This window comes from Acomys russatus, chromosome 32, assembly GCF_903995435.1.
Source record: "Acomys russatus chromosome 32, mAcoRus1.1, whole genome shotgun sequence".
NCBI lineage: Eukaryota > Metazoa > Chordata > Mammalia > Rodentia > Muridae > Acomys > Acomys russatus.
In genome coordinates, this window is record NC_067168.1 from 30061151 (window position 1) to 30077264 (window position 16114).

The 16114-nt window shown below is 52.4% G+C and overlaps 1 protein-coding gene across 2 annotated transcripts in view; it reads right to left on the bottom strand.

Moving 5' to 3' along the window:
• The window catches only part of Tmem108 (transmembrane protein 108), a 267058-nt gene that overhangs the window by 2807 nt on the left and 248137 nt on the right, over nt 1-16114 (bottom strand). For both annotated transcript variants that reach the window (XM_051140494.1, XM_051140495.1), the window contains exons 3-4: nt 9962-11368; nt 2594-2748 (exon numbers count right to left, since the gene is read on the bottom strand). In XM_051140494.1, the coding sequence (XP_050996451.1) occupies nt 2594-2748; nt 9962-11368 (1562 nt within the window). The remainder of the gene's footprint in view (nt 1-2593; nt 2749-9961; nt 11369-16114) is intronic.

The window sequence follows — 16114 nt, forward strand, 5'->3', positions numbered from 1 at the left end:
GTTGCTGCCTGCCCTTTGAATAGCTACTGCGAGGCAGGCTCAGGACTGGGTAGGGTGTGGACTTCGCTCATCTACTGCGGTTTTGCTGCAGACCACTATGGGCCGGGCTGGGTGCAGTTGTAGGTACTGGGAATGGAGCACCTCAGGCCCTTCTGTTTCAGCGGAGAGGACAACACATGTATCAGTAGATCAGCAAGCTGGAATGCCTCTGGTGAGCAGTGCTGTCAGCAGGGGGAAGCAAGGAGAGCAGGGGGTGGATGCGAGTGTGTGGCCCAAATGGGTTTAGGGCAGCCCAGCCAGGGCTCCATAGAGAGCTGTAGGAAATAGGGTCTGGGCATTAGGAGGGGATGGCCAGTTAAGCTTAAGAACAAAGCTCCTGTGGGTAATGGGCTTTCTGTGCAGAAAGAGCCTAGGGGGAGAGCACAGGTTGGCAGGGGACCTGCTCATGAAAGGAAGGGAAGGGAAAGAGGAACAGGGCCTTTTTTTCTGTGTGTGTATGCACGCTTATGTGCATGTGTCGTGTGAGTAGTCAACCTCAGGTGCTGGTCCTTAGGACTCGGCTTGAAACAGGATCTCTCACTGGGAACTGGGGGCTCACTGATTAGCAAGGCTGGCTGGCCAGCAAGTACTAGGAATCCTCCTGCCTCTACTGCCCAAGTACTGGCAAGCTTGTACACCATCACGCTTGGATTTTTCTCCCCTCCCCCTCTCTTCCCCTCTTTTCTCTTCTGTCTTACCCCCTCTTCCCTCTCTCCCTCCCTCCCTCCCTGTTCATTTTTATGAGTCTCATATAGCCCAAGCTAGCTCTGGATTCCCAAAGTAGCTAAGTAGCTTGGACTTCGGATCTTCCTACCTCTACCTCCCAAGGCTGGGACCAGGTGGGCATCCACATCCAACCTTGGCTTCTCTTTAAGGTGCGCAGAGGAGCCACTTGGGGAGCTGGGGTCCATGGCTAATGGGGTCATGCGTTTGAGAGATCATCTGGCTCCTGTCCTCATCAACCGCAGGATGTCACGGAATGGGAAGGCTGTTCTCAGAGCCTCCTGCAGCCTCCAGAGTGCGGGAGAGGAGAGGCCCACGTGCAGGGATGAGGATAGTGCTTAGGAAGAACTAAGGGCCAACAGACTGGCCGAGAGCATGCAAGACAGGGTCGGTGGCCTAGCAGTGTCACGCATGCAGCTAGGAACACCAGGTGAGCTTGGGGCTGGGGCCAGGAGTAAGTGTGAGTGGTTCCATGTTGGGTCAATGAGTTAGGCAGGTATGTGGCTGGGGGTCAGGGGAGACACCAGAGCTGTAGACAGATGTGGCACTGGCACTGGTGGTATAGTAAGAACAGTCATGTCATACATGTAAGTCATACCTCTTAGGAAACACCAGAGGAGCCATGAGTGGCTGAGCCTGGGACTCAGGGAAGTGAGGTCCCGCAGCACAGGACTCAGTAGCCAGGAGTAGGGACAGCAAGCAGATGGCCCAAGAAAGGGAAGCATGACACTGAGTTGACGTCAGACTGGCAGTCACATAGCAAATAACCAGGATAGGAAAGTGGAGGGTGCTGAGATGCTATGGCAGGAGAGCCACATCCGACCAAAGTGGTTTTCTTAAAGCGGACTAAGAAGGAGGGCGAGCTGGGGAGGGAGAGAAGACCATACAAGAGGGGACAGCTCACACACAGAGACCTGTGAGGGGCGGCATGGAGAGAGGACATATCTAGCACAAATGGATGGAGTTTGCCAAATGAGGAAGAAAGGGGCAGGCAGCATGCGAAGCCAGGAAGTTGCCTAGTGCGGAGGTTGGGAGGGGCAGGTCTTCCTCCCAGGCCACCTAAAAACTTTAAGGGGGAGAGCTCAGCTGGGTTTTGGGGCAAGGGAACAATGTGACTACATTCACAGCTATCCAAGCTCGCCTGAGATGCCCTGGGAAGGGAGGTGCAGGGAAGGCAGGGTGCACAGTAACTCAGGTTAGATGCCCCTCATCTTTTTCCTGGACCATCTCTAAAGCATCTGTCTTCCTTTGTAGGTATACTTAGTGAAAGCCAGTAATTCCTGCGCCTGTTGGGAGGGCTTTCTCCTCTGGGTTTCTATAGCATCATATCTATTACTACTTTTAAATTGGTTTGCTTTTGAATGACACTGAACTTCAGCTCCCTGCCACAGCTCAGAATTGGAAGCCCCCTGAGAGCAAGCTTTCATCTTCACAGTCCCCAGAGACTGCGTGACACGAAACAGGCCCTCAACAAACCATTGTTACTCATTCCCAGACTGGAGAAGTCCCGAGAACAGTTTTGCCAAACTCCAGTGTGCAGAAAGCACCCAGGGGTGGGGGGGGGGGGCGGGGTCCTTGTTTCAGAATCAAACCCCAAGTTCAGTAGGGCTGAGGTGGGGCGCGTGTGTGTGCGTGTGTGTAGAAGTTGGAAGGTGGCTCTCATGTGAGCGCGTGTATATGTGTGTGTGTGGGGGGGGACTGGGGTGTGCATGGCAGGGTGGGGGGAGGGCTTCTGGCTCAGAGTACTGCAGAGGAGCCGGCCCTCAGGGCTGAGGAGGTACTCTGCCGCTCTCTCTGTGGAGAATGGCTGTAAGGACATGGGGCTGGTTACCTCCGATGTCTCCAGGGACTGGATCTCCCTCGGGAGCTCGACCGCATGTCTGTTGAAGTAGTCCATGGTGATGGCATTGTTCCAGTAGCTCAGGTTGTTCTCGGGGTTGGCTGTCTTCTTCTTCTTCCTCATGCAGCACACTGTCAACAGGACGGCTGTGGAGAGAGGCCCAGTCAGAGAAGCAGAGGGAGGGGACAAACGCTTTAGTTAGTCCCAGTGGGGTGCAGAGGTGGTACTGCACCCCCAGCTGCTGCGTTCATTTTTTTTTTTTTTTTACAAATAGACTCATGTATCCGGGGCTGACCTGGAGCTCACTGTGTAACTGAGGACAGCCTTGAAATTCTGATCCTATTTGACTCCACCTTCTGAGTCCTGGGATGACAGGTCTGTGCCACCACGCCTGGTTTATTTGGTGCTGGAGACTGACACCAGGGCTCTGGGCATGTAAGACAAGCACTCCAATAACTGAGCTAGCTTTCACTGTTTTTTTTTTTTTTTTCCCAACCACACCTTTGAGGACCTACTGTGTGCTAGAAAAATGGTTGATAAGTCACCAGTTTTCCTAAGCTTCCATCCTACTGCATGCTTGTAGAAGGGGTCAGGTGATCCATAGGTAATAAAATGAACCAGGCAATTTCAATAGGGACCGCTATCCAGTGCACAACAAAACAAAACAAAAAAACAGGGCTGGTGAGAGAGATGGTGAGGGGGGAGGGGAATGTGAGAGAGGCTGCTTTAGTCATGGTGGTAGCCTCATGGCAGGGAAATTGGCATCCTGGGGAGGAACTGGCCGCAAGGAGAATGGGCAGTATGTGCAGAGGACCAAAGTGTGGACAGCCCAGGTGTGTGTGAGAAAAGAAAGGGGCCGTATGGCAGGGAGTGTGGGGAGGAGGGAGGGAAAGCCAGGGCAGTGTTTCAAGGTGTGTACCCCAGGGGCTTGGGGAAGGGAGGTGGCATGCATCTTAGTGACATCTGTGGGTTGCTTCAGTGCTCCACTTTTAGGGAAAGGCTTTGTTCTGCTGGTGGGGACATCCCCCAGAGTCTGGAAGCAAAGATCAGCATGTGTGTTCAGAGACCCAATCCTTGGAAAGATCTCCGCTGAAGCAGGAAGGGGACAGACACAGATTCATTAGACAACCCCCCCCCCTCCCACCAGGCTCAGTTAAAAAGATGTGAAAAGTCAGTCATAGAGAACTTACATTGCAGGGACGTTATCCATATTGAAAGTCTTAGATTTTCCCTTTGACCTCACAGAGTCAGTGTTGGTCTATACTTTTCAGATAGACAAGTAGTAGTTTTTATCAGTAGGCTTAAGGGCAAACATGGATGTGTGGACTCCAAAGTTTTCCGCTCTTTAACAGCCAGATCTCTGCCTGAGATCGACACAAGGACTTTTCCTGTTTTGCGGACTGCAGTGCAGTGGCTCTTCTTAGCCTACTCTGTCCCGCTGTGTGACATGTGACCCTTGCCTGTTCAGTCTCTGAGACTGAAGATTCCTGGAGTAATGTGTGTGCCTGGGCTCTGTTAATAAATCAGGTAGAAACGGCGGTTTTAGTGTGTTCCCAGGGAACGTTTGAGACTAAAGAGGCAGGGTGTCTTGCCTAGACTCCTGCAGAATGGTGGCGCATCAGGGGGAGCAGCTAATGAATGAGGGGTATGTCCTGCCGAGGTTCACCAGCGCCAGAAAACTTCCACAGTGAAGGGGATGGGTGGGGAACTATATGTACCTGACATCCCGAAGTTGTCAACCATCTCAGTGCCTGGGAATGGGGTCCCAGGCCGCTCTGTTCAGCGGCCAGCACCAGGGGGCAGCAGAGAGCCATCTCCCTCAGAAGCAGAGTGGCTACATTGTTAGGGAACCCGGCAGCTGCAGAAGCTGGTGGGGCCCAGAGCTAGGTTCCAGTCCTGGGGGCCCACTGGAACATTCTGTCGCTTTCCTTCCCACCGCTGGCCTTGCTGGAGATCATCTCCAGTGTAGCTTCCATTGGCATTTCGCCTCATCCGCTTTGGCCAGAAAGACTCCCGGTTTGCAAACCAAGCCTCTGAAGTGCCTGTTGTTAAAAAGCCCCCGACACGTGGCGGGGTGGGTGGGAGATGGGGGTGGGGGAGGGAATTTCTGAATGGGCTAAAGGGATTTCAGAGACTGGCTGGCACCAGATTGTTCACGTTTTATGCCTTGTCCCCCTTCAATCCTTCTAAAAGCCCTTTCTTTGCTGCTTGAAGGAGGAAGGGGCAGAAGAGGCAGCATACCCAATGTGGAAGCTGCACAGTGAGGCCAACTCTTTATTCTGCTGGGAGACACCATGGCCCCCAAAAGACACAGCTGGCTGTCACAGAGCCCCCCCCCCCTTACCTTTATTCCTCACAGCCACTAGTCTCTGCCTCTGAAACACCAAGGGGGAAGTGGCCAGGGCAATTCAAGCCAATAAAAGCAAATCTCTAAAGACATAGACACACTTAAGAAAGTGAGGACAGAGGTTTCCTTAGCTCTGCTGAAGCCGGAGCCCAGGGGAAAGGGGGAGAGGCAGGGTTGTCAGGAACAAATGGTCACTTTTCACTTGGTGGCTTGTGAGGGTATCTGATGCCACATGGCACACACTTCATTGCTGCAGACTGTAAGCAGGGTGGCAGGGGAGAGCGGTGTCCTCAAAAGCTATGTCTCTGAGGAAGGGAAGCATCAAAGTGGCAGAGACGGCCTTAGAGATTGTCTAGTCACGTGGTGAGTGGGACGGGGGAAGCTGGGACAGAACGCAGACACTAACGCACTGCTCGCAAGACCTGAGTAGCAAGCTTAACTTCTTGGCCTCCATGCAGCTCAGATGCAATCCTGCACGCAGCAGAGTTCTGCCGAGCTCCCCAGGAGTAGAAACTTGGAGAGATGAACTTGCCAAAGCCCTGCTGCCGAGCTGGCCGAGCATGCCCACTGCTGCATCCCAGAGTCCATAATGCCCTCAACTCTGACTCCCGAGACTGTGTAATGTGCAGAGGTCCTGTCCGTGGCGGCGGCGGGGTGGTGGGGGGGGGTGGGGTGGTGGGTGGGTCTCATGGGGGGGGGTCTGATGACTCTATTTCTCTTGGGAACTTCCTACTGTTTCTCACGTACCATCTCCTACAAGAGTTGTGTTTAGAACTTCTGTTCAGTCTTCTGACCTTTCATCCAAGAGAGGCAAGGACAGCTGGGACTTGAACGAGTCTAATATGCTCTCAGCACTATGTAGTCTTCCGCGCACAGAAGCGGTAGCTGAAGGTCACGGAAGTTAACAGTGATCAAGATCACCCACCTAATTACACCGCCTTGACCACAGGTTTTGGTAACCTTTGAGTTAAATGCTATTGTCTCCCGTCACTCTGAGCACTGGAGGAGGGAACACCCAGCATGGTGTTATAAGCCCTTTGTAAGCTACACCGTGGGCAGGAGGTGTGACAGCCACCAAGACTCTACAGGGGAACAAGGGGGCCCCTTCGTGCTGTAGTTCTAGAACAGTCCTGAGAGTTAGGCAAGCTCCCCAGTCCTGAATCATCTGTGACTCATCAGATATGTGACAGGAAGAAAGGTCACGGGTATGAAGCTGGAGCCCTGGGAAGTGTGTGACCATGATGGGTTCCCTAGAAGGTCCAACCGTTCCAATCACCTGCTAACGTGTCAGGTGCCCGGCCTGCTGGGGCATCATGCACTGTGAACCCACACCAGGGAGTAACAGTCACCCTAGCTCACTGTCATTTCCTGAACTCCTCCCTTACAGTGGACCCGGACACAAGACCTTAGGTGTGTTCCCCTGGTTTCCATGGAGGCAGCCATTACAAGTGTGGAAAACCCCTGTCCAAACCCTGCTGCCCCTCCAGACTTACCACCACTTGACTGGGTTATGGCCGTGGGGACAGTCCATGGACAATCCTGCCTTGCAGGAGCTTTCTCATGTCCTCCTCCCATTGGTCCACATTTCCAAGGAGACAGGCCGCTTAGCCACACTTCCTTTTGGGTCATTCTTTTCTGTTTCATGGTAAGAATCTATCTAACCTAGGCTTTCTTATATGGTAATTAAAAAGTCATTTAGGTCCTGTGAGTAAAAATTTGTACCCCCCCCTCCATTGCACACACATATAGGCACATATCTATGCATATTGTTCATATTTATAGTTAATATTCATTAAACAATGAACACAGCCAAGAACTATGGGTACTATAACATGTCACCCCTTGGAATCTTGCATTAATGGTCCAGAGTTTGGAAGAAGCCCTGCTCTGGGGCAAGGAGCATAAAGAGCCTCAAGTGTTGAGGTCCAAGAGTGGCTCTCCTCTGCCCTGCCACTTGCATTGGTGATGCAACACACCTGCAGTGCCCCTGGCTTCCTTATCTGATTCTCCCCAAAGCTCCATCTTCTCACAGGGGTGGCTGGGAGAAACCACCCCACAGTGTGAGACATGCCAAGGAGCTCAGCAGAGCCACCAGTGGGTCCTCAGAGCAAGGATCAGTGAGTTGCAGGCCAGAGGCCACTAACAGGAAGCAGTAGGTTCTGTGCATCCTGATGGTGGCAGCAGAGACCCGCTCAACAGACACATGGCTCCTGGCCCTGGCTGCCAGTGGATCCAATCAATTTCAGTTCTCAGCATATCTGAAGCGGAGTTGGCAGAGGGAGTATGTGCCTGTGCTCAGGAGACAAAGCCCTTCTCAGCCCTTGCAACACCGATGCCCTTCCAGTTCTTGGGAGGGCTTGCGATGTGCAAGGCTGACCCTCCATTGTTGTGCAGGCTTAGAATTCACTATACTCACCCCTCACTCCCAGGGCAAATCATGCTGGGTGGAGAAAGCATAGGTAGGGGCGAGTCCCTACTGCTCCGTACCAGCCCAGCTTCCCTCGTAGTCCCTCCCACAAGAGGTGGTAAATTCTATTCTCACACTTTGTTACCAGTTGGACTGCCTGGGACATCTGACAGTATGACAAAGAATGGCGTCAGTTGTGGGGTCTATAGAGTAGCTTTGGGGTACACAGACAGTAGGGAAGGTTGTAACATGGGCCTCCAGGCCTGGAAGAGCTCAGCTTGCCTGATCATTAGATGGGGCAGGACTATGGAAATTGCCTATGGAAATCACCTAAACTGTTGGAAATGTCTATGGACAGCGCCTAGGGTTCTGAGACCTGACTGATATTCTAAATATTCCCTGACTGCAGCTAAGGATGGCCCAAAGGGGCTTTGACTGTGACCAGGGACACAGAGCTGATGCAGAGGCAGTCAGGACCCAGAAGTGAGGAGCCACCCGTGTAAATGGCGGAAGCATAAAGGACAAGGACTCTGCTGTTCTGTTGGCCCATGAAAGTTCACTGTGAACAAAACCGAGTCTTTAGAAAGCGTGCCCTACCCTGCCTCCACCCCCAGCACCTGAAGGTCCCTCTTATAGCCAGGCTGTGTCTGTTAGTATTCCGCCTACTTGTGATGTCATTGCTTACCTGCCACAGGGGCGTGTCCCTTTGTTCCTGCCTTGGCTGATGTGGGTTTCCTAACTTACCAGAGTGCCCTGACACCTTAGTGCCTGATGTGCTTACCAACATGTCTGCTTTCTTTAGCTCGTGTGGGGATAGCGTGATAAGACAGACCTGGAATTCCAACTGTAAACTAGGATATCCAACACACTTGGACGCTTAGAAGGCAGTTACTTCACACGTACAACTGTCAATAACTGGCTTTATTAATAAGTGCTACATTTTTCTCAATCTCAGTTCTGTTTCCAAAGCTTAAAAGCTACTCGTGTTCCCACAAGAGACAAGAAAGCTGCTTCTGTTGAGCTTGAGGTGTTGCCAACTTTACATGCCCCCTGAACTGGGTCCTGGGGTGGACATGACCCTCCCAGCCCTGACACAAGGTTTTTCAGCAAGCGGGGGGGGGGGGGGACTGGTACTCGTGGTGAAGTCATGGGTGGAAAGCTGGCCACGGTGAGGGCTAAACCTTCCGTGATGACCTGTGACAGGAGGGAAGGGGATTGCCTTGCTTCCACAGCCTCCTGTGGGAAGCCTTGGGGGCCTCACTTAAGACAAATATGAGCCCACAGGGTGATCTGAAACCTGTTTAGCCAAGAGGGTTGTTGCCAGCACAGGCTCTGTTAATGTGGCTGAAGTGTTCGTGTACTGACTTCCTTGGCATGCCTGAGCCTGTGTGAAATGCTGCGTTTCTGGGGGACCAGGGATAAAGAGGTGACCATTCAGAGCAAGCAGATCAGTGATAACAGTTCTATGAAGGAGACGCTTTGGGTCACGGATGAGGCGCTTGCGCCAAGAACATTGCTCCCTGAGAGCCTCCGGGACTGTCGGCTGGATGTGTTTTATGTGGCTTGGGAAGACACTGCAAAGGACTACAGGGTGCAGATGACAAGAAGGCAAACTTGAGGTTCTCAGGAGAGCTAGGAAGAATGTGAAAGGTCAGAACTGCCTGTTCTGAGGGGAGTGACGAGCATGGAATGACATCTTTAATGGTAACCATTGAGGTGGGGTAGGGCCAAGTCCAGTGAAGATGCTCTGAGAACGAAGTGTGGCATGGGAAGACATTGGGGGTGCGGGCCGTTACAGTTCTGAGCGGCCGTGGCAGAGCCTTGATGGAGACATGGAGAGATCTGGCTCCTCACTCTCAGAGGGACAGGTTGCTATGGAGTAGACTTGTAATAATAAGGTCTACAGTTCATGGTAACTACGGAGGCTAAAGCAGGCTAGATGGTGTAGTGATGGAGAAAGAGCTAAAACTAACTTATCTCTGAGGCCTTAGTTTAGCCTGTCCATCAAGAACTGTACTGTGGCCAAAGCTGGTGGGACTTCTAGTGCATACAAGCGTTATCTCTTCTTTCTTAGGGGAAGGGGGAGAGATGTGGAGGGGGAGAGAAAAGACAAGAAGGAGAGGTAGGAGAGGACGGGATGACTTTCCCAGCTGTAGCCTGTAACTCTCCATGGTCAACTGTCACCCGCGGTGTCCTGGTGCCTTGTTCCTCAAGGTAGGGTTGTAACTGACAGAACTCTTAGCAGGATGGATAGATGCTTCAGGAAGGTCTGCAGTCCTGCCACTCCCTGCCACCTGGATCCTAGGTAAGCCAAGTAAGTCTTTTAGCTAGTTTGGTATTTCTATAATACATGTGGCTGGCTTAGAACACCTATAAAGTGACCCTCACACCACTTGGAATTGTGACTTTATGATCCATGGACATTTGAGTGGTACCTAAGACCCAGGGACAGGGATGACCCAGGGCTCCTGCTTTGCTATTTTACTTGCTGGGAACCTAGGGCTTTCTGCAGTTCACCCAATGGGGCTGTCTACCTAACTCAAGGGCAAGTGAATCTGGAGCATGGGAAGGCTGATAGGAGAAAGGAGAGGAAGGGAGTACTTACAGCAGGAAGAGATGGGCACACTGATGGCCAAGATGACCCAGGCAATATCCATCTTGCTCAAGCAGATGGTGGCTCTGTGCTGGGGCTTGTCCCCTTCAGCCACATGGGAGATGTTACTCACTGTTCCAGGCTTCCAGGTCCCAGCAGGGACCAGGCGGTTGAGGAAGTTGCCGGTGGCTGTAGACAGAGCCGTGGAAAGAGGACTGGGTCCCCTGTCGGTTGTTGTAGGGGAGGCCTCAGTCTCTTCCTTGGCTGGAGAAACAGTGCTTTCCGAGACCCCTGAGGGCCAGGTTGGGGCCTGAGGGGTTGCTGATGCTTCCTGAGGAATGCCCTGGGAAGGGGCTGAGACACTGGCATCAAAGGCAGCCTGGGTGGGCCCTGTGGCAGCCGTGGAGACCCCGGAGCTGGCAGACGGGGGTCTGTCAGTGTCAGGGGTGACAGCAAGCCAAGAGTCACTGTGGCTGGGGCTGTCCTGCACGTCACCGTGAGGGCGCTGAGAAGGCACTGGGGCAGGCTGTGTACTGGCAGGGGCACTGGGAGGAGCTGCTGTGGCATCCGGCTCCCGTCCTGGGCTGGTAAAGGTGGGGCCACTCCCCTGGCTGGCTCTGATAAGGCCTGGCTTGTCCTTGGTAGGTACCAGGGAAGTTGTAGGGGGCACCCATGAGGTGCTTCTGGGTGCTGTGGGTGGAGACTCTGTCTGAGGCTGTGGCAAAGAGGAATGGCCCCAGAGTGGGGTCCTGGGGATAAGAGCAGAGGGTTGTGGCTCTGCAGACCCTGTAAAGTTACCCTTGTAGATCTGGAAGATTTTTCCCAGAGGACGCTTCGGCCCCAGATGTGTTGAGCTCTGATTCCGTCCCCTCTGGCTTTCCTTCCTTGCTGAGTGGCTACCAGGTGCAGGTGGGAGAGTGCGAGTTGAACTGCCAGTCCCCTTCCTGGAAGAGCCTGGGGGCCTGGGAGGCCTACGAGTGGTGGCCCGTGGGGACATGGTGGGGCGGCTGGTAGCTCCTGCTGGCCGTGTTGGCAGGATGGTGGTGGGGGCAGCATCACCTGGGGGGTGGCCCTCTGAGTCGGAGGATGTGGTTGCCATGGCAGCTGGAGGGGAACCTGTAGGCAGAAGGCTTTCAGGATGGGGGATGGCAGCTGTCACCGTAACTGTGGACATGGTGTCTGTAGGAGGGTGCCCTTCTGGATGAGATATTGTTCCCACTGTAGCTGCAGGCTGTGAGGAGGGTCCATCAGGTTTGGGGTCCAGCGTCACCACAGAGGAGAGTCTGGTAGAGCTGTGAGGTGCTGTCACCATGGTGCCTGGGGGGCTGCCTGAGGGGAGGGTCTGTAGAGATTCCCTGGGAGATGGTTCCTGGACTGCGAGTACCAGTGCTTTGGTCAGTGCCAAGGTCAGGAGAAAGCCTGGACGGGGAGGAAGAAGAGAGAGGTAAGGAGTGAGGGTGTTGCACACAGCCAGGCCATCTTTGTCCAGGACTTGGAGAAAGCTCCAGGGATGCAGGAAGGATACCTGGAGCATCCCTGAGGCCATGCTGGTACCCTGGCACTCAGGCACAAGACCTGTATGTGCAGCTGGGAGGCAGGAGGGCACTACATATCAGGAGAGACAGCAGCGCCAGGAGACCTGGAGCTAATCAGGCCAGCTAGTCCCACCCATTCCCAGTTTCCCAGAATGCCATCAGCCTTCTGCCTCAGTGTATCATCTTGGAATGGGGGGGTGGGGTGGAGAGGGGTGCGACTAGAAGGCTTGTCACATCTACATCATCTGCAGCCAGGAAGTAGGCAAGGGCAGCCTGAGCACAGGACGTGTGAGCCACTCAGAGCCAACTGAAGAAGGCTTGGGTGGGAGAGCTAACCAATTAACAAAATGCCAATGTTAGAGCCCTGTTCATCAACCCTCACTTGTCTCCTGCTTCCCTTCTTCCTGGCACTCCAGAGCACAAACAGGGCAGCCTCCCAGACCCACATATGGCCCAGTGCCATAGGAGTGAGCAGGGCAGAAGAGGGCAGGGTCCAGAGTAGGGCAGCCAGTTCTAGCTTCCCTAACGCCATCTTAGAATTTGGGATAGAAGATGTTGCGTAGTGACCACTGGAGGTTTGGCATCAAGTACTTTCCCTGTGGTTCTTCATGTAGCAGAACTTGGGGAAAATCCTCATTATTTCTACTTGGTCTTTTTGAGTAAGAGGACCCCTCTGAACAATAGCAAATATTATGCATAATATTATGTGTATTTTAAGTTTATTGGGAAGATGCATAAAAATCCATGAACTTGAAAGCATTCCTACACACACACTTTTTTTTTTTTTAACAATTGCAGTACCGTGTGCTCTCAAGGCTGGCTGTTGTAGCACATGAGTGAGGGAGAGCTGGTCTCTGCTGCTGATGGGGGTGGGTGGGAGGTTTTTATAGGGTCTGATTCTGACTTCTCAACACCACATATGCTCTCCTTTGTTAATTCTCGGGCTTCAACCCTAGCTAGACCCCAGAACGTGGGTAGGGATGCCTGAGAAAACTCTCTCAGAGTCATATGTACTTCACCATGCTCTAACAGGGCAAGTGGCCACAGCTGGTGTCTGGGGTAGGATTTCCACACAGATTCTGGGATGAGCAGCAAAGCTGCTCTGCTAGCAGTGGGATGGAGGCCCCTGCTTAGGACTCATGGTGTCAGGTGGAGAAGGTGAGATTGGTTAGCAGAGAGGAAGCAGACAGGAAGGAACTCCAGTGTGCCTGGAGCGGCCTTCAGTGTGTGGCGGGTTATGGAATAACCCTCAGACCTACTATTCACAGCTAAGCCAACACTGGGGAGGTTGAGTGACTGTTTCCAGGACCAATGCCTGGCTCCCCTAAGCCAGCCAGTTTTCTACACTTCCATTCTCGAGTCAGCCCACACACTGGTGGTGCTTTCTGCTCATTCAAGTCAATCCTGCAATCATGCTCGCTTTCAACCTAGCAACCGCCTGACAGGGTGGCAAATGAAAGGCCAGGGAGACAGGGGAACATGTGTGAAGTCACACAGCCACAGAAGCATGTGCAACCAGGGCTGTTCTAAAGCATATGCTTTTCCTAGTTAGCTGCCACCAGAGACGCATGCAGGAGCGGCAGATGCCCATCGGTGGTACCCTCGGCAGAAGCAGTATGCCACTTTGCTCTGCTCTGTTCGCAGCTCTTATTCCGGTCCTACAACCCCACACCCTGCAGCTCGGCATCACTGGGGCCGTCACGGGTGGTGCCTTTCTAAGAAGAGAGGGGACAACAGGGTAGTTTTGGGGGCACAGAACCCTCTTGTGAAGGCAGGCCGGCAAGGGCGGGGGTTGTCAGTGATGCAAGGAAAAGGGGTAAACCCTTCCACCCCCCCCCCCAACCCCTTACTCTGCCTACCACCACAAGAATCCAACCATTATATTTATGGTATTTGATCTCGAACTTCCAGCCTCCAGAAGCCTTGAGGAAATGAGTATCTGTGGTTTGAGCCGTTCAGAGAGAACTATTTTGTCACAGCAGCCCAACACAAGCATTTTGTATTAGATACCTTCTGAAAGGGGTGGGGGGGGGGGGAATGGAGACGAGAGTGTGTGGGGAAGCGGTTTACATTGGGAGGTGATCTGAGGGTCAGCCAAGGCGGGGTTGAGATTGGTGAAACAGGGAAAACTTGATCTGAGGGTAGCTGTGGGCTGATGGGATACAACTCAGCCTTACTGGGAACTCCTCACTTTAGGCGCCTTAAAGGAGACTCCCCCAGACTCCCATCTCTGCTTATTGGGTGCACACCCTACCCTCCACACCCCTGGGTACCACAAGGCTGAGCTAGGGAGGCCTTCGGTCCAGCAGCTGGCAGGTCCTGACTACCTCCATTCGGTAGCTGCTGTAGGGGCTGGAGTCTTAGAGGGTTGCCGATCTGGGGAACAGAATGTGTCTGGCAGTCAGAGCCAAGGAGATTATATTGTTTTGGCTTCAGAGTCAAGAACAGCATAGAGTTTGGAGAAAAGAGGCTAGCCCCAGGGACAAGGCACGCAGTGGGAAGGACAGCCACCTGGGCTGGGACAATGTCAGCAGCAGCAGTTTAGGAGCCTGCTGGGGCTTACCACCCCAGGCAGACCGCTCGACTGAAGCTCCTGTGGCTTCTAGCTGGACTTGTCCTCACTGCACTGGTGCTCTTCTGGTACCAGACACCTTAGTTGTTTTCCTTTTTACACAGGCTGTTAAGTTACTGGTACCCCAATCTTTGCTGCTATAAATGCAGAAGTTTCCTCCTCGGTGCCATGGGGTTCTGAGCGTTGCTTATCATAGTGAGGGGCCCTACTGCTCACCTAAGCCAAGCTCTTTGTATAGAGGAAAGGTGACCACGGTGTGGCTTGCTCAACAGCATCTGGCTGGTTGGGGAGCATGGTGTCTCTGTTTGCTTTGATCTGAAACATGACCTTGGAGTCCTAAGACTCTGGGAGGTCATGAAACTCTGAAAACTCATGTGATGGTTCCGTGGGGGAGGGGGAGGGCATTATGCAAGTAACAAATGACTTCAAGTGCAGAGGAGACTTTGTTGGAATTGTCCTCAGCTTTCTAGAACTGTCATTTAAGCTGAGCTAGAGCTCAGAATCATGGGGGTTCCTGACCCTCAGCCCATCAGGCTAGGTTTGAGTGGGATCATTTCTTTGGTCCTTTACTATGCCCTGAAATGGGGTGACTAGGCATTGTTTGTGTCTCCCAGGAAAGGTCACACAAGCAGGAGAGACAGCCTGGATCACAGCCCATTATTTCAAAATAAAAAATTTCATTTGTATCATAAGATAGCTACAGGGTTGAACTGTCCAACTCCTTTCAACCTTACTGTCACCTTGAATATGGTAATGAGACGAGAGCTTACACCCTTCCTCCTTAGCACAAAAGGCTAGCAAATGAAGGATGCAATGTGTACTGTCACAATGAATGTGCAAGGCCTTCAACCAGGGGCTCCTCTAAAACATGCAAATTGTCATTCAGGGCCTTTTGTACTGGTCTACACACTCCCCCTCCCCACAATCTGGGGCGACTGCTTCTTTGCATATCATTTGCATAGATTTGCATAATGGACTCTGGAGACTCTAATTCCAAATATGTAAGAGTCACTAAAACTAAGATCTAGCTTGACATGCTTAAAATGTAGAGCCAAATTCAAAAATGTGTCAGAATAAGGATAGGTATGGGGGTGGGGGTGGGGGAAGTGGGAGCCCACAGACTGATGGGTGGCTAGATGTCTCAGGAAGGCATGAATTCCCATGCACATGCCATCATTTTAGGGGCTGGAGAGGGCATCCCCCTCCTGTGTGTTTGGCTGACTGCCCACAGTCCATATTGGGCACTGGCATTTGCATCTGGCACAGGCAAGGAAGGGACTGGTGATGGGCAAAGCGGCTAATAAGGGACTGAACATTTCCTATGTGACATAAGCTGCTGGAAGGGCAAACCTCTGCAGCCACATCTGTCTGTATGGCCTCTTGGACAGAAGGTGCACCTATTAGCTCCAAGCTGCAACTGCTAGAAGGAAGCTAGTGGACCCCGTGGCTGGGCACACAGCTGGGGAGTGGTGAGCTGGGATTTGGCAAACCCTGGCTCTAATGACTATATTTTCAGCCACTTTCATTTAGCGTCCTCTTTTTGTTTTTGTCAGTGCTGGTGATGGAGCCCAGAGTCTTAGGCATGCGAGGTGGCTTCAGCACTGAGCTGCACTCCCAACCCTTAACCTCTCTGCTGATCCCCTTCCCTACCCTCCATCCCCATGTTCCGAATGGTCAAAGGCTACGATTTGCCATCTCTGGGAATTCATTTTCTAGGCTGAGTTTTTCTCTCTCAAATAAAAAATTGTATGCTTAGGAGTTTGTATACATATTTTTTGTTATATTGATAATTCATACAAACAATTCCATTTGGTTTCCTTATTATTTAAAATATCTTAGGTAGATTCTTCCTCCATATCCAGTTGATAATGGTATTCTGTCTATTGACCTTTTAATCCCATCTTAGGCAACCACAGGAGTCAGAGCTATGTCCCATCCCTGCGCAAGATGGCAGCTTGATTGTGCCAAATGCTTGATGTGTCTAAGTCAAGTTTGCAGCTTCTGATAAGTCCATTTCCTCTAAAAGGTGCTATCTACTTCCTTTCCCTTTGAGATTAG